General features: G+C 35.8%; 2 protein-coding genes across 4 annotated transcripts; one reads left to right on the top strand and one right to left on the bottom strand.

Moving 5' to 3' along the window:
• The first annotated feature begins 10,114 nt into the window (after positions 1-10,114).
• LOC121266085 (actin-related protein 2/3 complex subunit 2A-like) lies at positions 10,115-21,420 on the top strand. 3 transcript variants are annotated; one of them, XM_041169810.1, is made up of 10 exons: positions 10,115-10,361; positions 11,229-11,295; positions 11,490-11,697; positions 13,752-13,921; positions 16,103-16,180; positions 16,434-16,566; positions 16,646-16,737; positions 17,938-18,004; positions 18,457-18,513; positions 20,930-21,007. In XM_041169810.1, the coding sequence occupies exons 1-9, from the start codon at positions 10,300-10,302 to the stop codon at positions 18,462-18,464; spliced, it is 885 nt and encodes a 294-aa protein (XP_041025744.1). In that variant the 5' UTR covers positions 10,115-10,299; the 3' UTR covers positions 18,465-18,513; positions 20,930-21,007. The 3 variants fall into 3 exon arrangements, with proteins under 3 accessions (XP_041025744.1, XP_041025743.1, XP_041025742.1); XM_041169809.1 differs by having other exon boundaries at positions 17,935-18,004; XM_041169808.1 differs by lacking the exon at positions 17,938-18,004 and adding an exon at positions 21,148-21,420 and having other exon boundaries at positions 10,119-10,361; positions 20,930-21,001.
• A 973-nt stretch (positions 21,421-22,393) lies between these two features.
• LOC121265525 (espin-like) lies at positions 22,394-27,436 on the bottom strand. Its single transcript, XM_041169179.1, has 5 exons — positions 27,044-27,436; positions 25,306-25,917; positions 23,825-24,254; positions 23,557-23,634; positions 22,394-22,993 (listed from the first exon to the last, which is right to left on the bottom strand). The coding sequence occupies exons 1-5, from the start codon at positions 27,052-27,054 to the stop codon at positions 22,940-22,942; spliced, it is 1,185 nt and encodes a 394-aa protein (XP_041025113.1). The 5' UTR covers positions 27,055-27,436; the 3' UTR covers positions 22,394-22,939.
• Positions 27,437-27,949: the final 513 nt, after the last annotated feature.

Genomic DNA, 27,949 nt, shown 5'->3' with positions numbered 1-27,949 from the left:
TTTTGAGCACGATAGTTGTAAAGCAATTTTTAAAATTCCATTTCAGTTACCATTCCGCGTACTCTTATCTTATTTTAATCGTATTAAATAATTTTTTATTATTAAATAAAAAATATATATATAATAAATAATTATTTAATAATAATAAATATGTTACATCATACTTAATGAGATAATAATATGGTATATAAATACACTAACCATGGAGCAACATGCGAGACACATTTGGCTAATTGAAAGAAAAAAAAAATTGAAGATTAATGTGTACAAATGACAAAAATAATATGACTTTTTACATAAATTTGATTAGTGAATAGTTTAATGCACAGAAGTATAAAATTAAATTTTGGCAAGCATCTATAGATAATAATAGGTTAGTAAAATATAATAATTACATGTTGTTTAAAAGAAAAAGATTAGTTTGAAATAGACCATAGTTTGATACAAGTTTGTGAAATAAAGTAATATACACGAATTAAAATCTTAGTTTTTTCTAAAAGTAGGATAGATGATGCAAACGTTTTTTCACAACTTGAAAATACTGCTTGGTTGGTTTGGGGGATAATTGATCATTATTTTTCTTCTGTGGGATTAATTGAGAGCACATTGAATTTTTTATGCCATTGTTGCTTGAGTTGATCAAGATCCGCACCAAGTTGAATTACTATAGGTTTGGGGGGTGAGATGAGACACAAAATTCTCATCTCATCCCATCATTACACATTTTTCAAATTTCCATACAAAATATAATAAACAATTTAACTTTTTCAAATCTCAATTCAACTTTTTCAAATCTCAAAACAATAATAATATTAAAACATAATATTTTAAACACTAAAATAAAACACAAAATTCTCATCTCACCCTCCAAACAATTCTCAGTGAAGTTCGTGTTGTAATGTTCTCTAAATATAGCAAATGCCCATGCATGATATGAATTTGATGCTTGTGTGTGATCAATAAAAAAGTAAAGAATGTAAATACAGAAAATTCAAAACATGGTAAATACCACAACCCAACACTACCAAAGCGTAGAAACTTGTTGAGAAAATTGAAAAGACACACAAAGACACTTACCTGTGACTGTAAAGAAGAGGATTTACGATCTAGGTGAAAGAAAAGAAATAGTCTCCAAATAAATCCAAACACGAATGAAGGGTTTTAAAAAAGAGTTGTGCTACACAAAAGCCTCACACCCTTACACACCACTGAAAAATATGTGATTTTATTTTTTTATCCTTATATTTCATATTTCAATTCAATATGAAATATGAGGATAAAAAAGTAAAATAATATGTTTTTAAGTAGTGTGCAGGGTGTAGAGCTTATGTTTAGAATTTTTCTTTAAAAAAATGAGAGAAAAAGCTTGATCTCAGAGAGAGAGAAGCTTAGCTGAGAGAATGAAAAATACCATAATGCAACACTCACATAAATTAGAAACACAACCATAGAGAGGAAATCGAAAAGACACACAGAGACACTTACCTGTGACTGTAAACAAGATGATTTACGATCTCGTCAGGAGAAAAGAAATAGTCTCCAGATAAAACAAAACACCAACGAAGAGTTTCAGAAGGAGAGAAAAAGCTTGATCTCGGAGAGAGTAGATTCGGTGAGAGACTGAAATGAAAAATACAAGAACTCAACACTCTGTCGTCCACACTCACATCAATCAGGGAAAAAATCCCCTCACCTTAACAACGTCCCATCATGAGACTGAAGAACAAACCAACAAAAAAGAAGAACCAAATCCCGTTCTCGAAGAACCAGTTATACAACCAAGACGAACAAGAAACGACAACAACAAAACTCATACTCAGAGTATTGGCATTGATTTCATCAAAAGTCTAGCCGAATGCAAAATATGATGAATTTTAATAAAATCCAGTTGCATTGGATTCATCAAAGGGATCGATGGGAAGTTTTGAGCTGCAGTAAATCTATAGGATCCTTCAAATTTGAAGGGTTACTGTTCATTCAGCAAATGTATTTTTTATTCTATTTTAATCCCAACGACCTTATTTTTTTCCTTTCTCTTTCTTCTTTTCCTCCCCGTGTATTTTCCCTCCCCCTTTCTCTCGTTTTCGCAATGCCCTTTCATTTTCACAGTGAACCCTTTCTCTCTTTCTCTCATTTTCGTAGTGAACCGTTTCTGTCTTTCTCTAGTTTTCACAGTGCCCTCGTTCTCTCTTTCTCTCGTTTTCGCCGTGCCCCCTTTCTCTTTTTCTCTCATTTTCGCAGTGCCCCCTTTCTCCATTTTTCTCATTTTCGCAATGCCTCTCTTCGATTCTTCACGCGTAAACAAAGCAGAGCACACTAGTTTCTCTCCTTTCAGGCTTGCCCGAGCTTCTTCTCCTTTCATGTATTGTTTATCTCATTTCTTTTCTCCTGCAACCCTAGTTTCAAGAAGAAATGGAACTGGTTAGTCCCGATGGGGGCTTTTGCTCAGTGGGAATCATTTGGGAACTTCATCTATTACATTTTATTGACCCTAGTTTTTTTTTTTTTGGCTGATTTTCTCATAAGCACTCAGTGTTGCGGATTGTCAACCACTCAGAAAATGGTATTATGTTTTTTCTTTCTATAATGTATTGTTGGTATATTTCTAGATTTGCATCCCCAGTGTGTGATAATTTATCTGCAGACTGTAATGTATTGTTGGTATATTTCACGATTAAAAATCCCCTGTGTGTTGGTTTGTTGGTATATTCTGTGTTTCATAAAAAATCGTTTCCATTAAAAAGAAAACATGACAACAACATTACTGGATTCGTTACTTTAATTAGTTTTCTTCATGAATAATGAGAGGGAACAATTTACTCATAGAGGAAAGCTCATTTTGATGCATAACATGATATTTGCAGCTTGTTTTGGTACAAACGCTACTAATTTCCCCTGAAGTAGAAGCTTTGCTTCTGTTTGATGGGAAACTAGCAGTTTTCTAAGATTTAATGTACCTGCTAGTTTATTGTAACAAGAGGCTGATGAGTTGGGATACTATTAACAAATGAATTAATGGGAGGGTTATATACAGATATCCATAAGCTTCAAAGATTTATATTCAACATAGAATAAAATAGTGGATACAATATATGTATCCAGGTGGTTTAGTGCACTAATAGATGAGTTTGATGCTGAGTTTGTATAATGCTCTATTCAATGTCGAGTTTGATGAAACTCTGTTTTTGCAAAACAATGGCAATATAGTTTAAATTCTGAAACTGATTGTATTCTGTTTTATCATGTGGAACAGTTTTTATTATTGCTTTTTACTTTGTGGTAATGAAATTAATAGAAATGATGAAGAAATTGTGAATTTTTTTGTGCTTTTTTCTACTAAATTCATGTGAATTTGGATGAAGAAATTGTTAAAATATATCCTGATTACTGCTAATTGTTTGCTGAATTTGTTTGGGTACTGCTAATTGTAATGTTGTGTAAATGAATGAGTTGTGTAATTGTACTGCTAACAGTTTAATCTAAATGAACTTTGGAAAAACAACCTGCAGCATGGTTTGATATTTTTTTAAAATGTGCTGTCTTGTATCTATTTTCTTGTGCTACCTGGTATCTATTTTATTGTGCTGCATTGTATCTATTTTCTTGTGCTGCCTTGTCTGACAAGTTAAACATTACAATTCTTAAAGGTTGGACACTGCATCTGAGGAGGATCCCTTCTTCACCACTCTTTGTCCTCCATCAACAACACAACAGAACCTTCACATTCACCTTTACCTTCACATTTATTTTATTATTATAATATTTTTTTATTATTATTATATTTGTATTATTAATGCCAAATGTATGTAGTGGGTGCTAATTGCAAAATATATAAAAAAAAATTAATTTTAGGAAAAAATTAATATATTATTATTTTGACTCAAAGATGCGTAAATCAATGTAAAGTTTTTCTTGAGTGACAAAGACAATTTTCAAAACATGTGATTTTGCATTTGCATATAGAGAAACTAGGGGCGGGCAACGGGGCCCCGCACCCCGCTGACCCTCCCTATTCACCCCGCTCCCGCCCATGCGGGGCGGGGGTTTCATCCCCCTCAAGCGAGGTGCGGGGGCCCCCGCCTGCACCCCAGGACTCCTGCGGAGGTGGGGGACGGAGGGGGCGAAGGCCTGCTCCTCTTTTCCCCTGCCCCGTTTAATATATATATATATATATAATTAAAATTATATATATATAAAAAAAAAAAATCCATAAGTAAGTGAAACGGCGCCGTTTTATGGTGCCGTTTCACTTTTAGACTTTAGTTAAGCCTTAACTAAAAGTGAATTTAGTGAAACGGCACCGTTTTACTTTTAGTTAAGGTTTTCCCCTTCCCCCCCTCCCCGTGTCTTTCTCTTTCTCGAACTCTCTTCTCTCTCACTCTTAGACTCATTCTGTCTCGATCTCTCTCGCGCTCTCTCAGTCTCTCTCGCTTGATCTATTCTCTCTCTCTATCTCGCACGACTGCACGAGTAACACCACTGAGACTCTAGTCACTCCACCGTCGTTGACTTGTGCGAACTTATTTTGAAACTTCGCATTCGCCACCACTCAAAGGTAGGAAATCTGAAACCCTAGATTTATTTTTTTAGTTTTGGATTGGAGATTGGAGGAAGGATGAGTTGAATCGGAGATGGAGGATGAGAATAATTGTGAATTTGTGTGCTGTGGAGAAATTTGTGCATGTGTTTGATTCGCTATGTGTTTGTTTGTTTTTTTTTTTTTTTTTTTTTTTGTAGTTTGTATTTCACTATTTCTGGCCTCTAGGTGTTCGGATTTGGAACCCTAAATCAATTTAGGTTCTAATCCAAAACCCTAAATTGTGTTATGGAATCATGAATGTCTTCTCAAAGGGATTTCACTAATCGCTCTCCTACCCTTACTAGTACCACTGCCCTTACCAGTACCCCTGCCCTAGAACCTAACCCTACTCCAACCTTTGGGAGTGGGAATACACATTGCCCCGCCCCCAAGCCCACACAAAGCAAGAAACTTGTTTCCGTAGTTTGGTCTCATTTTACCAAACTAGAGGGTGGTGACCCCAATAACCCCCAAGCTAAATGTAATTATTGTGGAAAAATATATGGATGTCACTATAAGAAATATGGTACATCTCAGTTAAAGGTCTGTCTAGAGGAACAATGAAAAAAGAGTCCAATATTAAGATCCTTACTGGAGAAGAGTCAATCTAGACTAGAAATTTGACTAAAAAAATAGCAGATGGGAGTAGTGGGGGTCCAACGTAGAAGGGTATACAAAGTATAATGCTGATGAGTGTAGAAGGAAGTTAGCTCGTATGGTTATCATAGACGGGCTACCTTTTCAGTTTGTAGATGAGAGAGGGTTCCAAGAATTTGTCCAAGAATTGGAACCTAGATTTACGCTTCATTCCCGTCACACTGTAGTAAATGATATTAAAAAGATGTATTGAAAAGATAAAGATGTTTTGAGGGACCAATTGGCTGGTTTGGTAGTTTGCCTCACTACCGATACTTGGAATTTTGTCCAAAATTTTAATTATATGTCTTTGACTATTCATTTCATTTCATTGATTCTGATTGGTTTCTTCATAAAAAGATTATTAAGTTTTGTCAAATAACTGATCATAAGGGTGAGACGATTGGGAAGGCCAGAGGCCTTAATAAAGGAGTGGGGGTTGGCATGGGTTTTGACAGTTTCGGTTGACAATGCCTTGTCTAATGATGTCGCTTTGGGATATCTGAAGACTTATCTTAAAGAGGCAAATAAGACATTCTTGGGTAGTGAATATTTACATATTAGACGTTCTGTACATATCTTGAATCTAATTGTGACTGAGGGGTTGAAAGATGTCGATGACTCGGTTGCACGAGTTTGACTGGCTGTGAAATTTGTGAGGTCTTCTCCTTCTAGATTGGAGAAATTCAAGATTGCTGCGAAGACTGTGGGCATAACATCAAAGAAGGGTTTTTGTACTGATGTTCCTACTAGATGGAACTCAACCTTCTTGATGTTGGAGGCAGCCCAAGAATATAAGGCAGCCTTTCAATTATTGGGTGATGAAGATATTCAATATGTCAAATACTTTGATGAGCACGGGGGTTTAGGAATGCCTAATGATGATGATTGAGAGGTAGTTGCTACTTTTGTTGATTTTATTGGGCTTTCTTACGATGTCACGTTGAAGTTATCTGCTTCTTTGTACCCTACATCCTATGAATTTTGTCAACAAATATGTAGGGTAAAAGAAGAATTAGAAGGCATGTGTAGGGGTTCCAATCTAAGGATGAGGGGGATGACATTGACCATGAGGGTCAAATATGAAAAGTATTGAGGAGATTTGACTAGACTAAATATTTTGTTATAAGTGGCTGTTATTCTTGATCCCCGTCTAAAAATTTCAGGCATGTTATATGGTTTGAGACTTATGTATAATCAGGCATGGACTGATCTTATTTGTGAGATGACCCGAGGTACCTTTTATAAATTTTATTATGAGTTTAATGCAATCAAGGGTGGTACTGCATCTACTACACCTACACCTACCCCAACACCTCCTCCAGACACCGGGACAACAAAGAAGCGTAGATTGACATGGACTAAGACCCTCACACATAATCTCACACTAGGCCATCAATCTACGGAGGTGGTTTCAGATTTAGACAATTATTTGTCAGGGGATCTTATTCGAGATGATGATGATTTTGACATATTATGATGGTGGAAGGCAGCATCAAAGAAATATCTCATCCTTTCTGAGATTGCCCGTTGTTTGTTGGCCATCCCTATTAGCACCATTGCCTCGGAGTCTGCCTTTAGTATTGGAGGGCACATATTGGATCCTTTCCGTAGTTCATTGTCTTATACAACTGTGGAGGTATTGATATGCACACAGAGTTGGACGATGGGAAATGATATTTATATTTTGGATGTTTTAGATTTTAAAGAGATCGACGAAAATGGTGGTGATCAGTCTGGATATGGACCATCTGGTAATTGTTGTTTTTATTTTATTATTTTGATTTATTTATATTCATTTCAATTTCATCAGTATTAATTTTAGTATTGATTGTTGTAGCAACACATGAGACGACTCAGACGATGTCTACCTCCACTGCAATATGAATATGTGCTCATGCCTCAAAAGACTACCCATCCGGGCTCCCCAAATGTCACAGTCAAAGACCCAAACAGCTCGCCTCTTTTTTTAGATTATTAATTTATTAGAATATTGAAATTTGAATCAGATGTACATATTATGTATTTGATTTGTAATTTTGTAATATCGATACAATGTCCATTGGACACTTTTTTCTTTGTAATTGTTTAGACTTTCTATTTTATTTTTGTAATAGTTTAGTTATTATTATTATTTATTAGTTTATTAGGTAGTAGACTTGTAGCCTATAGTAGTACTTCATTAGAGTCTTAATTATATAAAATTGTGTATGTATATATTATTTTTATTCATGTAACTTTTTTCTTTTTTAAACTTCTTTAAAAAAAAAAAAAAACTTCTATTTTTATGGGCCATTTTAGGCCCATTTCAGCAGTTTCTAGGCCTTTGGCCCAGTAGGGTGCGGGGGGCGGACGGAGGACCCCCTCCACCCGTACCCCGTTATCTGGGATGAGGTCCCTTGCCCCTGCACTCCAGGGGTAGGGTCGAAAATTGCCACCCTGCCCATGCGCCGGGGGGGGGGGGGGGGGGGGGGGGGGGGGGGGGGGGGGCTAAGGGGCGGGTAGCACCCCTAAGAGAAACCAATGTTAATGCTATAAGAAGGAAAAATGTTGTCTTGTCCCCTCAATTTCCGCTCATTAATTTTTTTTTTTTTAAATTTTGTTTCACTTTTGAAGATGTTTACGAATACAAATGAGTTATCTACATTTTTCTTATTTAAAAAAAACCTTTAAAAGGGGAAAACAAAGTCAAAACAAATAAAAAGAAATAAGTGGTTATTGAGTGATAATGGAGCGTTTATGAATAAAAAATAAAATAAAAGTAGATAACTTATTTGTATTTAAAAACATCTTCAAATATGAAAAATAGAAATTAAAAAATAAATTGGGCGATAATTAAGGGATCTAAATAGCATCATCCTTGCTAGAAGTTGTAGATGATCTTATTTTAAAGAATGTACATCGTAGCATCTTGTGATTTAAATTGCTTTTATACCGCATCCTTTCTAAATATGCACTCAATTATCATTATTTATTGAATTTAGATTTTCTTGACACCCAACTGAACTCATATTCATTTGAAGGAAAAAAGAGAAACGTTTTTGTATGTAGGGCTGTAAATGAACCAGTCTGGTTGATAGCCCGCTTGGTACTCTCTCGGTTAAACTTAAATCGAACTCGACTCGTGACAAAAAAAACTTGTTCGTAAAAGCAGATACCCGCTCGAATTATAAATGACACATACCCGACAAAACTCGACTCGACTCGGCTGACGCTCGTTAAGGCTCGCTCATTTATGCTCGAGTCGACTCGTTAGCTCGACTCGACTAAAACTCATTCATATATTGATAAATATATACATACACCTATGTATATACACATGCACACATATATATGTAGTAACTAATAATATAAGCATGTCACTTTTATAATTAAATATATAATATGTAATCTAATTAATTATGTCTATATAGTGAATATACTTCATAAGTATATTTTATAATTTGTTAATAATTAGTAGATAAAATTTAATAATTTCATATACTAGTATGTGAGAACCATATATGAAATAGATATATGCTATCATATTAAGTGTATGTATAAATAATATATGTAGGCATATAATATATTGTTATTTTGGATAAATATCAACTAGTTAGATATTAATTATTTATAAATTTTTTAAAATTTTATAATTCAATAGATGTTCTACTTGTTAGTTGTATAAATTTAATATTAAATTTAATATTTTTTTATTTATTTAATTTATTAATTATTAAGTCTTATTATAAATAAATAAAAAAAACAGTTCGAGCTCAAGCTCGAGCTTGGCTCGACTCGACTCGAACTCGTTTGTGAGATGAGCTCGAGTTAAGAGTTTAGCTTATCGAGTCGAGTTTGAATAAAGAATAAAAAAAAATCTCAAGATCGAGGTCGAGTATTTTGAGTCGAGCCGAGCTCGATAAGCTAAAAATCGGCTCGGCTCGGCTCGATTTCAGCCATATTTGTATGTTTGAAAAAAAAAAATGTTGGGAAACAATATGTACGGTAGATGAAATTGTTCGGATTGTTGATCAAAATAATCTCAATCCAAATACGGGATTAATAATTAATTCTATAATATGTATTGAATTACACTTTAAAAGAGATGATATTGGAAAGAAAGCGTGACAAGACAAGATTCAATGCTTTTTCTTTTAAATTTTAAAAATAAGAGATGATAATAATTTTACGGGGAATGTCACTTTTTATTTTAAATTTTATTACCTTTAAAATTTTAGTATTAGGTCTACCTACAAATTTTATATTAAAATAAGAAAAATATTATTTATATTTATTCATTCACATAACTATATATATATTGACGTACATTTATCGAAATAGTGAAAATTTTAAAATTTAAAATTTGAAGTTTGAATTGAAAATAATAATAAAATATAATGAATAGTGAATATGTATAATATTATGTATAAATTTGTACATACATTTAATACTATTCTTAAAAAAATTTACATGCATATATTTTATAATAGAAAGAGTTATATAATAATTATAATTTTTTGATAACATATAATAATTATATTACTATGAGTGATATATAAACTTTTCTCTTTTTCTTTGGTATAAATTTTCTAATTAGATTTGAATAATGTTAAGGTTACTACTCTACTATTACCTATCTACTATATTTTTTATATTTAATTTTTTTTTAATTTTTAATTTTATTTAATGATTAAGAAAGTGAATATTAGTAAAATTATATATTTTTTTAATTTTTTTTTAGTGATAAAAAATGTTAAAAAAATATTTAAAAAAAATAATAAAAAAATAAAAAAATTTCTAATATATTTAAATAATAAATAAGTAGTAATAGAGTGGTAAGCCTGCACTACCCGTTAGATTTAAAGATTTCACTTTTCAAAATGCTACCTGTCGTTTGCTGACGTGGTTATGTCATACAAAGTCTTTACGTTTCTCTCTCTCCCCCCGACCAAAGCGGCATCAACCGTAAGACCAAGACTTCGGACAAGAAGCCAGGAATCGAGATTCGAAACCCATCACGATATTGCAGATCCCAGACCCTGGCAAAAGTCTCCTTCCCCGACACACAGCGAGAGAGAGAGAGAGAGAGCGAGTTGGAATCGATGATACTTCTGCAATCTCAATCAAGATTTCTCCTTCAGACCTTGCTGAATCGAGTTCAGAAGTGGGTTTCCTCTCTCTTTCTCTAAATCCAATTTTATACGGTTCTCTCATTTATCTTTCGGAATTAGGAGAGTGCTCTCCGTACACCTGTAATTCTTGAATTCACATCTTAGGATGTCAATGTCTATGAAATAATTGTTGTGGCCATTGTTTATCATTTCCGAAAATAATATAACCTCACTCCTGTTACTAGGCCTCATAGTTGGTCATCACTTATGTTCATGAACCTCTTTTTTATTACTTTCAGATATATGATTGGAGACTTTTCTGGCATCCCTACATTTATTGATGGGCATATTTTTTCATCGCTTGTAATGATATTGCCAACTTGTTTCTACTGCTTTGTATTCATATCCGGCCTTCCATTTTCCAGTCAAGTGGATTATTTATTAATTCGAATGGGTTTCTTTCATATTGAAAGGATTAGTTGCCAGAGGTTCAGTAAAAAATTAGTCTTGTTTGCTTAAGATGATCACAATCTAACTATTAAAGGACAGTCACCAATAATCAAGATCTGGGAAAACTTTGGAACCTCGTAAACTAACGTGTGCATTGGTTTTCAGGAGAACAAGGGTCTAATGCGTTAGCTCTCCTATTTTTATTTTGTGACAAATAGACCCCACACATGCATGGATTTTTATTTTATTTTATTCTAATAGTAGTTTTAACTTTTTACTACCCAATTCGATTACTAATTGATAGTTTCCTTAGTTGCTGTGATCATGCTGATGCTTGTTCCATCACTCATTCATCTTTTAGCTTCTTATCTAGTGGTCACTTAAAAAAAAAAAAACATGGAACTGAAACTCAAATCTTTCTTTGCCGTGGTGGACTTGCACAGCATGCTGATTTCATTATTTTCCTGCAGTCTTGAAAAAGGAGTTGAATTGGATTACCACTGGGTTGAGTTTAATGATGTTCGCTACCATATTCAGGTAATTTAACTTATGAGCCTTTCAGTTTAACATTTCTGTGGAAGAAAGAGCACGATTATGAGTAAACTTGTAACGAAGAATTTATATTAATCAATTTTTTTTAGCGATCCTAATATTTATTTGAATCTGGTAGTTTTGTCATGTGGGGTATGAGTATCTGGTTTTTTCATCTGTGTGCCAAAAATATATTGTAGGTGTCAATGAAGAATTCACACGTCTTGCTGCTGTCAGTGTCATTACCTACCCCTCCCCCAGATGCCATCTTCTTTGGTGGACTTCCTTTTGGAGCTATTGAAGCAATAAAAGCTGCATATGGTGTGGTTGTACAAATTCTTGATCCTCCAAGGGATGGATTTAATCTCACTTTGAAACTGAATTTGTCCAAACTTCCTCCAGATGAAGGTTCAACGAGTTCCTTTTCTAAGGTCATTATTAGCTTGCTGTTGATATGTTGTTGATATGCTGAAGCATTTAGGATCCCTTGTTAAACATCTTCATCATTGCTCGAATTTTTAAGATTATGCCTAAAATATTTCTTTTACTTCCTGAAAAATGTTTTTTTTTTTTAAACCAAAATTTTATACCATTCATTCAATACAATGGTAATTTTTGTGTCAATTATCAGTTACAACGAACTTATAAGTGAAATGTTTAGGAGTTGTAACTGAAATTGTATGACATGTGGGAAGAAGTTAAAAATGTTTGGAACTATGTCTGACTGTGCATATTGTAATATTTATGCAGTCCAAGGAAATCAACATATGAATTAAAAAGACTATTCACAGTTTGATCATGTATGTTGTTTGGACCTTATGCCTCTTGTACTATTTCTACGGGGGTTGATTAATTTGTATTATTCAGTTCTTTTGCTGAACTGATTCTGGATTTTGTTTCTTTTAGGCCTTATTAAATGTTTTCATTGTGATGGTTTTAGCGGCTTATGCAACATGTTTTGAAAAGTAAACTCCTCTCCCATTGGATTTGCCTCTAAACCTTGCCCCAGCAGAAGACTGGAATAAATCAATGAGCAAGATCAACTTGCATGACTGATTGAAATATCCATCTATACTTCTAGGCTTTGATGTATAGCTAAAAATTTAGATTAGGTTTAGGTGATTATCTGCAAATAGCAGTTCCTTTCTCAATTGAAGTAACATTCATTTGCAATATATAGTCCTTACCATATTCAGGATGTCACTCCTCAAGTGAATGCTTTGTGAGCTATTATGCTCTCATATAAATTTAATGTGCAACCAACTTGTAGACTAGGTGAATATAAAAGAGTAGCGTATAGCTTGTGAATTTTGTTTTGGATGTCTCTCATTGGCAATTCACTGTGCCTGTTCTCATGGGTTAAAGCCAATTTCTCAAGTTAAAAAATTATGCTCGAGGCTAGAACTCGGCGCTTATTAGAATTATCCTCTGCCTTTGGTTTTTAGGAGTGTAATACCTCATATTGAGAGAGCATAGGTGGTGAATGAGATCCCACATTACTTGAGAGGGAGAAATTTTTACTCTTTATAATGATTCCAAGGAACTTCAATGGTACCATTGACTAGATCTGTTGGAGTATGGCTCAGATCTGGCTTGGGCATTCATTGGGGTGTTACAAATGGTATTAGAGTCCAAAAAGAAATGTGGGACTTGAGTCATGTCATCTATGATGGAATGACTTCATGAGGGACATTGGGAATTTAAGGGGGGAGATCGTAATACTCCATATTGAATGAGTATAGGTGGTGAATGCGATCTTACATTGCTTGGAAATGAGAAGTTCTTACTCTTTATAATGATTTCAAGAGGATCCGGTTGCATCATTGACTAGTTTTTTTTTGGAGTATGGCCTAGATGTGGCTTGGGCCTTCCTTGGGGAGTTACAAAGTGGTTGTAAGAAACTCTCTCTCTCTCTCTCTCTAGAAATGACATGAAAGGAAGAGGATTACCCTGTAGGACATTCCTTTTTAAAAGTAGATACTAAGGGAGTTCTTTCATTGTACACTTGTTTTACCCTAAACACTTCCTTTTTCATTTTTTGGCTCTTAACCCCTCGCGAATGCACAAATGGAAAAACACTGTGTAAATATATATTAAAAGAAACAAAAGCAGAGAGTACAATATATGAAATTATTCTATAGGTTATCATGAACATATTATTTCTTTTGGTCAAGATGTAGGGTGCCTGAGCAGACAGAAATTCTTAACGATGCAATCAAACAAGCCATCATGTGAAAAATCCGAGTGTGCCTTCACCTTACATGTAGAAATAGCTTATAACAGATTGTTTGATATAAATTCAGTGAATTATATCTTTGCATAAGATTGTTTTGAACCATAAAGGATAAAAAAAAATACCTTCCATTAATTCTTTATCTATTTATTATTTGTGTATTCTGTGGCTGAGTTACCATTTTTTGTTTTTGATGTTATTGGACTTTTTCCTTGTTGATGTTTTGCAGAGTACAGACATGCTCTTTTGGTTAAGATTGCATCTGTGAGGGAAACGGTCCTTGGTGCTCCATTGAGAGTAATTCTAAAACAACTTGCTTCAAGGACTGTTGCTTCTAATATGGACCGGCTTGTTGCCATTCTGCATAGGCCAAACGAGTCTTTTTTCCTTGTTCCTCGGGTAAAAATATCATCTCAACAGGTCAACATATTTTTGTTGCATAATTTTTTTCTTCTCTAGAACTTTGAACGATATCATTTGACCTTCATGGCTTTATTTTTAGAGACGTAGTATTAACTAGAAAATTGCTCTTTACTCTCATTCTCCCCTTGACAGTGAAGAAGGCATAGCCCTGTGTACTTGGGCAGTGCCCCCCCCACCCCATGCTGTGGCGAGCCCTCTTCATGAGGTAGGGAGAAGGGGACCCCCACCCTACGGATCTCTCCCACCCTGTGGGCCCACAGTGGGGCAGTGTGTGGGGGTGGGGAAACCCTTCCCCCTTTTCCGTGTGCCCATCCTGAGGGGTAGAGGAGAGGCCCTCTCCTTCCCTCAGTAGGGGAGAAATCTCCCACCTCACTCCCCCACAACTAGATGGGGGAATCCTCTCCCCAACAGGAATTTCTTCATTTATTATTGTACTTTTTAAATTTCGTATGGTTATCTTTGTTTTTCGACCCGTGGTATACCACAAGTTAATCATTGTCCATGTTGTATATCACATGACAAAAGCTTGGCAGGATTTTTAGAATCAGCCAAAACTTTGGTTTTGATTAGGAAGAAAGTCTTATTAATGAATAGATCTAAGTACATAGGGTCTATACAGTAGATACATTTAATTAGAAAGAGCAAAAGTTTTATAGAAGTCTTGAAAACTAAAGTTGGAAGAACATATGTATGCTGAAAACCAGTGATAAGTTTCCAGGACTTAGTCACTTAAACAGTATTTGATGGTTTAAGGGGTATCCAAAATACTTCAGTCTTTTTGCAATCAAGAATGAATCTAGGTTGTTATTGGGGGGCCAAATCATATATAAAATTTCTTGTAGAACAAAAATTATAACAGAACTCAAAAGTGTACATGAAAATATATCTGGTCAGCCACAAGCACAACCAACTTCAATTGGTCCCTGATATATTAATGAGTAAATCTAAGTACACGGTGTATACATAATAATATATCATCTTAACATGAGTAATCTAAGTACTTATAAAAAAAAATGAGTAGATCTAAGTATTCGGGGTCTATAAAATAATCCCCAATGTTTAGCCTAATCTCAAACATTAGTGGTCCACAATATCAAATTAAGCGCTATCAAATCAAATTCAATATTTAAAACATGTGATTATCTGAGTTACACAACTTCAAGAACCAAAATTCACGGTATTCAAATATGCACACTTTGAAATTCGATTCAAGTTTTCTCAATTTAATCATAATTAAATAAAACTACTTGCCTATCAAAAAAATAAATAAATAAAACTACTCGATTGAATGTTGAATTCCAACATCCTATATAACACAACCATCAATTTTGTTATCCACCCAAATCATAAAACTCTCTAATTTTGACTTATTAGTAATCAAAGATTTAATTTAATTTTCTTCAAGTCAAAATTTCATAAATTTTTTGACTTATTGAAATCTTAAACTTTAAATTTTTTTTTTTTTTTTCCCCTCTACAATGTAACTCAAATGTAACTGAAATTGACCCTATAAAATGAAATTACACATCAACATACCTCCATGTATTAAATTTGGAGAAAAAACAAAAAATGTCAGTTGAATCAGGTTAGCTTAGGGGTCATGGGTTACAGGCTTTTGGCTGGAATTCGTATTTTCCTTGATGAGTGCGGTGGTTGGGGTCTCCTTGCCAGAAAAGCTGGTCTCCGTTTCGGTAGGTCAACATTGGCCTAAAATCATCTAGTCGGTGATCTTTTGACAAGGAAGGCCATATTCTTTCTTCCATCATCTGGTGTTAATGGTGGAGGAGGGGTGGCAGCTTCTTCTCTCTTGATGCAATGGTTTTTTGCCTCTATATGTAGCATTTTATCTAGGTTGGGGTCTCTCCTGGAATTGCAAAGATACCTCTAACTATTCATAAATTAAATCTACTAGCCTCATTATCTGGAGTATTACACAGACCCCATCTCCTTCCAAAGGTGATACACTCTAACTCTAGTTGCATTGATATATAAGTTTTGATAGAACATTTCTGAAATTCAGTTTTTTTTTTTTTTAGCGTAACAGAGCATGTTGTAATTTTGGTGTCATTGTGTATGTTTTCATCCAATCCACTATTCTGTGCGAAGGTCCATACTTAAAACTTGCTGACAGAATGTTATAATATTGATTTTTAACAGATAGAAAAGGTGACAGTGGTGTTTCCTATGAGATTTAAAGACTCCATAGATATTGTTCTTGCCACTTCCTTCCTGCAGGTACAATAATTTTTTAATCTAAATAACTGATTTCATGCAAATGCGGGTTTTGTTTTTTGGAAAACTATGAGTGGACTCTCACCTTTTTGTTGATGGTCCTATGAGGGTCTTTCACATATGGAATTTATTACAATTTACACATATGTATGGTGATTCTGTTGCTCACACTTGCAAGCATACCTTTATGATATGTTTGCCTTAATCCACTTGTGTTATTTGTAGTTTTTCACTTCCAAGTTTGTTTATCATATAGGAGTTTGTGGAAGCAAGGCGTACAACTGGACTCCATAATGCTCCTTCTTGTTTGTGGTCTGCATCTGCTCCTCCAGAACTGAAGGGAGCTCCGGCTGAAGCATTATTGGCAAATGCAGGATTTGTTACATTTGGTAAATGTAGAAAAATGGATAGAGTTGGTTTTTCCTTTACTTTCTCACCATAACAAACTACATTGTTTAAATGATGCAGTTATCTTCCCTCGTCACGTAGAAGGCAAAAAGCTGGACCGTACGGTTTGGAGTTTATCTACGTTTCACGCTTATGTTAGTTATCATGTTAAAGTGAGATTTCTTTCACCTAATCTCCCTGAATCTTGCTTCCTTTATCTTTGATTTTTTTTTCACGTGCTTGGAAATTGTGAAATACATAAAAATAAAAAATAAAAGTGATACATGTCCCTATATTATTTGCAATATTTATGGAAAAGAAAGCAGTAAAGCACATTCTTACACAGTTTCCACTTGCATGTTCAAACTTTTTAATTGAGATACAAACTGTGAATGATTTTGGGTAAGGGTCCTGCTAGGGCCACTGATAGTGGCCCTGAGGATTCCTACCAATAAGTGTAAAATGTATTTTTTTATTTTGTGTTTTTTTTTTTCAGGTATTTTTTAAATCTTTTTAAACATTTTTAAGAAAAAAAAGAAAAAAATCACAAATTCATTTAAAAACACTTCCTTAACAATTAAGTAAAAAAAAATTATAAAATAAAAATAAAAATCGGTAGCTTTTGTCGTGCTGCATCCTTGGTGGATGCAGCATTTTCCTTTGGGTAAATGTAAATCTAGTGAGTAGCTTCAGCTGGAAACAGCACCTATGTGTTTGTAGTCAGAATTGTTTTGATAATTATGGATTATTTTTGTTAATTTTAGGCATCATACAAGTTCCATACTTTGTGCTTGGGTATATGCATGTGCATCTGTACCACTTCAAATATGTCATGTTTAAGTAATAGTGTGATGTAGCCTGGCATAGTGAGAAGCTTAATCTGCTAAAATGAAAATCTCACAACTTGTTTTTGCAAACAAAGAACTAATCCCAATGTAATAGGAATATAAGGAAAACTCTTCCAAGCAGATTCTATTGATTTAAAATCAGAAAAATAACTCATGCAGCCAAAACCAGCCTTAGAGTACTTAAATAATGTAAAGAAATTTAACCAAATCGAAATTCTAAGAGATCGGGATTTTAAAATTATTGCAAGTTTGTTCAAGCCACAGTCTCAAGTGTGTCGCGCAAGTTTTAGTTGCGAATTTCATTCAACTAATATCTTGCGAGAGTCTTGTGGACTCTCAAGAAGAGCCACTCAATTGGCCTTCAACTCACAGGAGTCGTGAGAAGTTTCAAAAAGGCTTGCTCGACAGATGCTTGTGCATGGGTTGCACATCTTGTGTATTTTTATTTATTTTTACTCCAATATGGGTTTTACTACTTTCTCTCAAACTTCTCCATGAACCCATTGGCAATTTGGTCCACAGCAGAGTGCTTGCTACTATGTTTGCTCTCACCTGTTAAATGCATGCACAGCAGGTGCTCTGGCTAGGGAAGGTGATGCTCGTACAACATTTTGATTGTGTGACATTGCATGTTCAATAGTAAATGATCTATATTTCACGATGATCTCAATTCATAGAAAAACTTTGGAGAGTTTCTCAAGCATGGGTGCCACAAAATATTGATTTATTTCCTCATTTATCTTGAAATCTGTTGTCTTGTTATCCATTTTAAAATCATTAAGATATGTTCATATGGTATGCATCCTTATTCCTAGACTAGATTAATTAAGAACCTTCTTCTGATATTAGCTTTCTGCTTTTCGTTAGGGAAAGAAACCTTGATCTGTTTGAATGTGTAAAATGGTGGTATGTGGATTTTATTTGGTTCTATCAGCCCATATGGGTGTATTTTTGGCGTGCAAAGTCTTCACTTTATTTTAGGATGCTTCTTTTTCTATATTTTTGGATATATTTGATATCTGTTCCATACATATTCCTCAACAGTGCTCTGAGGGTTTTATGCATACAAGGATGCGACGTCGCGTGGAATCTTTGATTCAGGTACTATTACCTCTCTGATCAGTCTCTCTTTCTTATAGTATCTGAAAGTGGTACTCTTAGATTGATTTTTTGTAAATGTTTAGTTGATTTTTTTATAAAGGAGATAAATGTGAAAAAATCTAGCTGCCAATGATGGACTAGAAATTGACCGAAATTCATAAAAGCCATAACACCTTCTTCATGAAGGCCTCAGCTTGTTGGGAATAGCTCATTACTGAGTGAAGCTTGTAAATTTGCCTAATACTTGTTTTTCAATGAGTGATTCTAGCTGCACTTTGGTGCAAAGCCAGAACCACAATGGAAATTCACATGGCATTGATTGCTGTAGCAGTAGGAATTCTCTGTATACTGACAACCACAGAAATAGCTACAACAATTAGCTAACCTAGGAACTCTTACCCGTGTTCATCTCTTTCTACTTTTACGGTCATTACATGTATGGTGCATTAAGGTCATTATTGTATTCTTCCCATGCCATGAATTTTTTTTTTGTTGTTTGGGGGGGGGGGGGGGGGGGGGGGGGTTTCATTACCCCCTTTTTGTGCCTTGTTGAGGCTGCATCGCACTCTGTGGAGAGCTTCGGTCCTTGGTTCAATTATTATTATTCAGCATCAATTGGGTTATCCGCTGTCAGTTGTAAAGTTCATGGCATCTGGGAGAGGCGCATTTGTGGTTAGGAGTATTTGGAGAGCAGCTCCTGTATTGTTGGTGTGCTGATTGAAGTGAGAGGAATGGAGGGTATTGACAATATTATGAGAAAGTTAGTTATGGAGCTTTTGGCCATCTAAAAGCAGAAGATGCATTAGATGGAATGAGAAGGCCTGAAATGTCCAACCAGTGTCATGTTTACTGCAAATGGGTACAATGTGTTTGGGTTGAAGGAAGTGAAGGGAAGTGGATGAATGATATGTGAAATGGATTAAACTCAGAAGCACTTCCCACATTTAGATGTTTATGTGAAATGTCCACCCTGCATCTTGTGAACCGCACATGGTTAACAGTGTGTTTGGATTGAAAGAAGTGGATGAAAGAGAAGTGTAATGTATTAAAATCAGAAGCATTTCCTTTTTTGATGAGTAATGTAAAGTTTTGTTAAGACAAGAAGGACCCTTTTCACAGGAAGTATACAAGAGATCCACCTAACTATTAAAAAGGAAAAAGATCATATCCAATTCTCAAAATGCCTTTATCTTTTGAAGACAAATTCTTGAATTGGTTCTTATTTCCAATAAGCGCCGGTAGGTTGAGATTGGGCACCTGGGTGCTTTGTAGATTGAATATGGAGAAGGCCTATGTTCATGTGAATTGGAGATCCTGGATCTAAAAGCTGCGGATTTGGAGAGAAATGATATGCGTTGATCACCCAATGCATATCTACAGTGTGCTCCCATAGATTTCTTTAGCAGTACCTGAGATTTACACTAGGAGAACCTTTGTCTCTTATGCTGTTTATAATTTTTTTTCCCTACTTTTGACCTCCCGTAAAATTTTATCAGAGGTTAAAGGGTTATGTAGCTCGTCATGAATGAGATTCTGTCAGCTGAAGGAGAATCCATCAGTGCTAGAATGTGCATTGGAGTTGTCCATTTTGAGGTGCTTGTATCATCTCCGTGAAAGAAAGCAGCAGGAGCATGTAGCTCTTGCCAAAAAATGGGACAGTAGACTTTGCGTCTTGCGATGGCGCGAAGGAGCCATGCGGTTGTTGCATGTGCTAATCAAAAGGTAGATGTGGTCAATGGGATGGTAGAGCCTAACGCCAGGTCCAAGTGGGGAGTGGGGTGTGTTATGAAGGCGTGCTGTGGTAGATTTAATATTGAAGTTCTTACATAAAAGAGGTGAGAAGAAAACTGAAAGTTATTGAAGTAGCATAACTTGATTGATAAGCAAGCTGATAGCCAGCCAGAAGTGGTTGGCATAAAAAAATAAGCTAGAACCTGAGGAAGGAGGGTGGCATGTGGTAGCCAAGCACCAGTGACTGGTGGCAGCCGATGACTGGGGAAGGATGAGGAAAGGGCAAATCTTCTAATGGTGGGGAGGCGTGTAGAGACATGGTGGATCAAGAGCTCTAGATCTACCCTTTAATGACAAAGCAAGTGAGAAAAAAAAAAATACTTATGAAAGGAAAAGGAGAAGAAAAAAGAGAGAGATCTTTGGATTTGTTATGGGAGGAGGGGCTTCTTTCTTCCTCTCTTTGATTTGGGAGTGGTGGATTCCGGTGGGGATAAGGATTTGTGGGGGGAGAGCAGTTCATGAGATTTTTTTTTTTTTTTTACATATATTCTGTCCCTAAATTAAATTGGTTAAAAGTATTTTGTACCCACATTCTTGTTTGTGCTTTGTTTTGTTTACGTAAACAAGAAGGTGCACAGGATATTCTCATGAGCTCATGGGAACTCACATTTATTAAATTCTGTAGGCTCTCGATCGTGCCAAGCCCGAGTTGGAGAGTCCAAAGAAAAAAGTGCAAAGCAGATCCTTCAAACGACTGGTTTGTCTCGCGGATGCTTTTCTTATCTTAATGCCATAACAATATATATACTTATAATTTTTAGCTGACTTTGCTTTTTCTATGCTTTTCCTTTTCCTTTTACTATTTTTGTCAAAAAAAAAAAAAAACTGTGCACCGGATTTCAGAGCCTCAACGAAGCAAGGACCAATTCAGAGTCATAGTTGGTACAGGATGGGTGCTTCTGTTTGGACAATGAGAAGCCCATTAGCCGAGGCATTGCTTGCTATATGCAGGGGAAGACTACTAGTACTCCAAGTGCTTGTATTTTATTTCCCAATATAAATTAAAAAAAGAGAAAGGAAAGAAAAGAACATATTTATTCAGTTTGCTAATATGATACAATTTTGTTTGTAGTTGGGTTTTTAGTGAACGGTAAAATGTTACTTTGTTTAGGTCAATTTTGGGGTCCATTATTTTCTTTCATTCCTGGTTTGAAACATTAATTTCACACCCTCTAATTTTGGACTTTAGACTTGGTGGACTTGTCATGTCTAAAACCCTCCTTGCTCTATCATTACCAATCCCCTCAAAATGGAAAACTCTATGCTCTTTGTGTTCTAACTTGGAAAGTCTCTGGAGAGGAAACTAAGCCGACAATGATATGATTGCTGCGATATATGCAGAAGAGCCTGAACAATCCTTTTTTTTTTTTTTTTTTTAAGAGTTCAATGGAAAGTCCAAAAATCTTGTAATGGGAGAAGTTTCAATTATAATTTAAGCCTGGACATGATTGATGGTGGTAGGCTCCCATCTCATTTATAATTTAAGCCCCTAGATGAGGGACATGATTGATTAGGTGAAGTGAATATAGGAAAAGATTGATGATTGGCAGGTGAGATAACAGCTGAATTAAGTTTACTTTCCCCAAAGGAGGGAGGGAGGGAGGGAGGGAGGGAGAGTTAATATTTTCACACAATAATGTTATGGCTAAATATGGTCATATAGATGTCCATTTTAAGATCAAATTGGTTGAATACAATAAATTAAAAGAAAGTTTATTTATTTATGTTATTTACTTATGGTTATATTTAAGCCTTGTTAATATGTGAATTTGAAATGGGTAGATATAATTATAAATAATTATTTTTAAAATTCATAATTCAAATGTTTTTGTTCGAGAAAAAACCTCAGAATTCAAATTCATTTTATATTGTCAAATTCATATCAAGCACCTCAGACACCTCTTTATTTCTTTTTTCTTGTTTCAAAAAGCAATCATAAAACAATTTTTATATATATATATCGGAAATGGCAGGAGTAGGACCAAACTGCCAAGCAACTCAGACAAATTTTTAGGTAGTTGCCTTATCCCATGGGGGGGGGGGGGGACACATTAAATCGGCAAGCAGTACATAAGTCTTACAACTACCAGAAAACAGCTCATTCATTTGTCATTGATGGGGAAGAAACAGCTGCACGAAGGGTGGAGGGCAGCTCTTTCTCAACACGGGATGAGCATGAACAACAGCAAAGAATTCCACGCAAAACAAATGACAAGCAACCAAAAAAACCAAGCACTTAACATAAAAAAAAGAACCCCACCTTGGAGGGTTTCCTCACGTGATTGATTTAGCTGGTTTTTATATCTTACATTAAAAAACTTGGCTGAGTATAAAAGCTCTTCTGGTTGTCAGTCTCTCTCTGAGAGAAGGCTAGGCTTGGCTTGGATGGGCCCTGAGTACCTCTGGATTTTTCAGTCACACCTGCCTCCATCTCTCCGCGTGTGCTTTTGCAGATCAAGCTCCGATATATCAACCTCAAATTGATACCTTTAACAGTAGAAGAAAGGGCCAAATATATTAATTGAAAAAGGTTGTTGGTGGGCCCTACCCTCCACCCACTATAAAGTATGAACCAACATAATATAATTTTTTTTTATTTTTTATTTTCTTGGAGCAGAATTGACTGGAAAATTGGCTACTCGGATTCACTGTCCAAGCTCTCCATTCCTTTCAGACCCCTTCGCTTTTGCTGCATATGCCATCCACAACAAGCAACAAACATGCAGATCGTTTTAGTCTTGCTGCAAATATAATCAAATCTACAATAATGCCCGAAAGACCACTATTTCCAGGCGATGCTTCTACAAGTCAAGATGAAGGGTTGATGATTTGCAAAGGAATTGTCAGAAACTCGAGAAGAAATATGTGGGAGCCAACAGCCAAGTTGTAATTTCCATCAAGGAAAGTAGATGGAAACACACCCAAAGTCAATCAGATGATTGTGGAGAATGGACAAAGAAAGAGATAATATATATATATATATATTTAAAAAGCAATGGATCGCGGAGAATGGGTCAATGAAAAACAGATGAGAATCTAAAGATGTCCATGAAGAAGCTGGTGCAGTAATTGCACAAGTACTAAAAAGTATCCCTTATGGCTATGCAACTCTGAAGGAATTTGAAAACGCATCCCTACTGTTTCTTTTTTCTTTTGGTAAATAACTGTGGGCGTACTAAACAATGTTGTGGGCGCCCTATCTCTCTCCACAATCCCAAAAGGCAAAGAAAAGAGGAAAACAAGCATCAATACCTTCTTCACACATTTCTTCTCCCTAACCTCATATCGATTCCTTGTCAAGTCAGACAGCCACATCCCTGGAAAACAATACTGCCAAAAAAAACATAACCCACAATTTTATTTTTTCTCATCTGTATGGAACAATTCGAAATAGTCTGCACCAAACAGAAGACAGCATTTTTTTTTTTTTTGAAAAAAAAAAGAGCCACTAAATAAAACAGATTATTATTATTATATGATTTATGGTTTTTTTTCCCCTTTATAGTTAATTGTAGTATACCTGGAGAGCTTTATCAATGTTCTTGGCTCTTTTCTTGGGTCTCTGAGACAGTTTTGTGCCTTTCATTGCAAGGAAATCATCTTCTTTCTCCTTTCTCGACAGAGCAAGGTAAATCCTGGGCCACTCAGTCACTTCAACATTCACCTTTTCCCCTCCTCCTCCTCCTCCAGTCAATGGAGCAGCAGTGTTAGTAGGCCCAGCTTCTTGCTCTGAGTGTGCTTGATTAGCAGAATCAAGATGATCACAGGATCCATTTGGCTTCTCCTTCTCATCTTTTGCAGACCCAGAATAAGGATTCATCTTTCTATCAAGTTTCTCCGGAGGAGGAGATCGTCTTCCGGCCATAGATCTCGGCAACACTCGGCTACTGCTGCCACCGTTTCTGGATGGTGATCCGTTTGCTCCAGAACCAGATCGCTCCTCTAAATTCCTGGGCATCATGGCCAACTAATATTATGCAATAGATGATAAAAAGATTCTTGCTTTAGGGGTAACGGCAGAGTAGATCAAGTTCAAAAGCTTTTTCTAGGACCGGAAATAATCGCAAAGACACGAATTTTCTTAATACCCACCCAAAACAAAAAATGCATTTAACATACTTTATCTATGCTAGTGCTGCCGCATATCATATCATTATAAGAAATACGTTGAAGAAAGGAGATAATCAAGGATACATGGTTATATAATATATATATATATATATATATTTAAGTACAAATTAGCATGGGGAAAAGAGAATAAGGAAAACGGTTTTCAAAGAAATTTCTCAAGTTTCAAGATCGGGACCGGACTGGAACTCAAAGCTGTGTTCTGTCACAAATAAGAGACAAGGGTATAAGAGCATTGATGGGTGATACCCCATGAGTCCATGACCCCAACCCACATTTGTGACACAGAGAATTGGAAAGCAGAGATAAAAACTAGAGAGGGAGGACGACTGGGGATTGGACTTCTTGGATACCCACTACTGGAAGAAAAGCTTGTTTTTAGGTCTTAGATTTTCCCAAGCCCATCTTTTCGAGGGGCACAAAAGTAAATTAGTGAGAGTATGCTTGAACAGAAACAGCTAAAACATAAAAACAATGATAACCATGGCAACAACAATACATGGTTTCAGTCTTCAGATTTTGGACCAATATGAGTAAATCAAGTAAAAACATGATTCTTTTGAAACTCAGGAGTTTATCAAACAAAGCAAATACGAAGATCCAGATCGATATGTGAGTGAAGTTATCTATATCTAGACTAAATTAAAAAGTCACAGATGAGATCATAAGGTTTATAAGGAAAATAATGAAAGAACACGAAGGCCGAGCCCAGTAAAAATAGAAGAGAAGACTTTCGATTTAGAAGAAGAAAATAGGGCATAAAGAAGATCCACATAAAATCTTAGAACATAAAGACGCATATATGCGTATTAAAAAGGAAAATAATGGGCAGAGAGAGAAGAAACAAAAAGAAGAGAAAGATATGAAAGAAACCTGTTGGAAAGAAAGGCAGAAGCTTCTCTTCTGGGTCTGGTGGGGGCGTTAGGAGTAGAAGCGGAAGAAAGGGGCAGTGGCGGAGGCGGCGGTGGTGGCATCGTTGTGGCGGGTGCGAGTCTCCTTTGGGCCTTGATAGCAGCAGACGACGACGACGATGATGCCGAGTCATCAGTTAGCACCCGGATCTCCGTTCTTGAGACTCTTGCTTTCTTTCTCTGGCCCCACTGCAGTAACATGTCTCCATTAACGCCTCCGGCACCCCGGCCCGGGCAGGGACTCGCACTCGCACAGGGACTTGGACTTCTGTCGCTCTTCGGGTTCTGGGTCTGGTGGTTCTTCGCTGCTGATAGGGGATCATGGAGCTGCTGGTGGTGGTGGTGGTTATCGGACTGGGGTGAAGTGGGTGCAGCTTCAAAAGTGTTGATTTGGTCTTGGGTTGTTCTAGATGGGGATCTGAACCTGAAGCCTTTGGCTTCCAAAGTAGAACAACTGGTGCCATTCACATTTGTTCTGGTGGTATTGGTAGTCGGGTTGAGAATTCTGCCATTGATGTTGGGCTTCTTCCCATTACTCAAAGCAACGCCATCTGGGCTGCTTACTCTCTGATATCTGTGAAACCAAACCAAACACACATTCGCTTCCATTAGCAGCCGAATCAGTATATATTGCAGAAACGAAGCACTTGACTCTTCTGATTCAATTCGAAAAAAACAATCAAAAACAAAATAATGAGAGGCCGAGATGTTTGTTTATGACAAGATCTGACAAATAGGACAGATTCCCTTTATCAGCTCCACACTCCAATTGCTCTAAGATGTATTTGGCATTACATAAAGAACACATTCAACACCCATAAAAAGAAAGCACACAACAGGTAGAGTGCGAAAGAAATAGACAGACATTCAACTATTATGGTGAAAATGAATGAAAATATCATCTTTTTTTAGAATGGAGATTCATGTTCGGGACACAAGGCCACAAGTGAATCCGCCAGCAACAGAATGGGGGTTTGACTTGCACCAAATTCTAGCAGAGAGCAAAGGGAGCTACGGTAAGGATAAGAAGCTTAGCGAATCCCTGGATGGGGATTATAGGAAAGAACTTCAGGAACTTGGTTGGCCTTGATGCTTTTCCACATTTATTATCAAGTATATGCAGGTTCACAAACGTCATCGGTGTAGAGAAGAAATCATCTCAAGACCAGAATCAGCCTGCGAGATTTGTAGCCGGAATAGGATGTAGAGGCTCCCAACAGCCGAATCTCAAGGATGATGACCGATCGGAATTCACTGCAACAAAGTTGCGAATCTCAATCTCAATCTGATGGTTATCTCGATGAATCTACACTCCCAGAGAGAGAGAGAGAGGGAGGGAGGGAGGGAGAATTTTCCGTGACATTTTCATCCGTTCAAGAAAAAAAACAATCGAAAGAAGAATCAAATTGAGGTGGGGAGCTCAGTTTTCAAAGAAACGGAGACGTTGCTGCTTCGCCTACAATTTCCACCATAAAAAAAGCTGATCTCAGACAGCAGTAACAAAGAAAAACCAAAAACAAGTTAATCAATTGTCAGTAACAACAGGATCCAGGAACTCATTGCGCCATCAGATAAAGCCACAGAAGGGAAGGAAAAAGAAAATCATCTCAAGGCCTGAAGCAATGGGGTAGACCTCACTGTAATCTCAACAGACAGACAGACAGATAGACAGAACAAGAAAGGGTTATATGGAGGCAGACCTCATTGACATGTATGTATTCCAAAGGATGAAAATCGCTGGAACAAATTCTGGTTTGATCCCTCAAATCACCTCACACAATCAGCTTTCTGTGACATATATATTTACACATATGTTTTGGTAATGAAAATCGCCTCTCAAAATGACTTCTTTTCTCTGCATAAATCTAAGAACAATGAATGGAATACAGAGAGAGACAAGAGAGGAAAAAAAAAAAAAAAAAAAAAAGACCAAGGAAACAGAAGAGTACGAGAAAGAGGAGGAAGAGAAAGAAGAAGAAGAAGCAGCTACAGAAGATGGGCAACGAAACGAAGAGATAGTACAAATAATATAGAAGTAGGGGTATGGGAGTGAGTGGGAGACTCTAAACAGGTGCTTCCTTCGTTTATTATTCGACTTCTCTAAAACACCCCTTAATTCTTCCTTTAATCTCCGACTCTGCCACTATTACCTTTCAATAATAGTTCAATTTCCCAACACTAGTGGTAAATTACCTTATGTATTTCCTCTCAATTTTCTAACAAAAAATAAAATAAAAAAATAAAAAAATTATTACCTTCAATTGTAACATAATGATTATACTCCATGCATTAAGATATATATTGGATATAATATATTTTTAAGCCATTTTAATGGTAAGATTAAATGAAATTACTCTTTAGTAACGCTCAAAATATTAATTAAAGGTATTAATGTCGAGAATAATAATTTGAAACTATTTTTTTTTTTAAAAAAATGGTAACAATCGTACAGTATATGATGTATTTAAACCATTTTTTTGTGTTAAAAAAAGCTTTCAAAACCTTTTTTTAAATGATAATTTGAAAACTCTTTAAAAAATTGGAATACCAAATGCTAATCATTACCTCTTTGAATTCTTTTCCATATAATTAATATGAGAAACTAT

This window comes from Juglans microcarpa x Juglans regia, chromosome 5D (assembly GCF_004785595.1).
Source record: "Juglans microcarpa x Juglans regia isolate MS1-56 chromosome 5D, Jm3101_v1.0, whole genome shotgun sequence".
Classification (NCBI taxonomy): Eukaryota; Viridiplantae; Streptophyta; class Magnoliopsida; order Fagales; family Juglandaceae; genus Juglans; species Juglans microcarpa x Juglans regia.
This window is presented reverse-complemented; position numbering and strand designations above follow the sequence as displayed.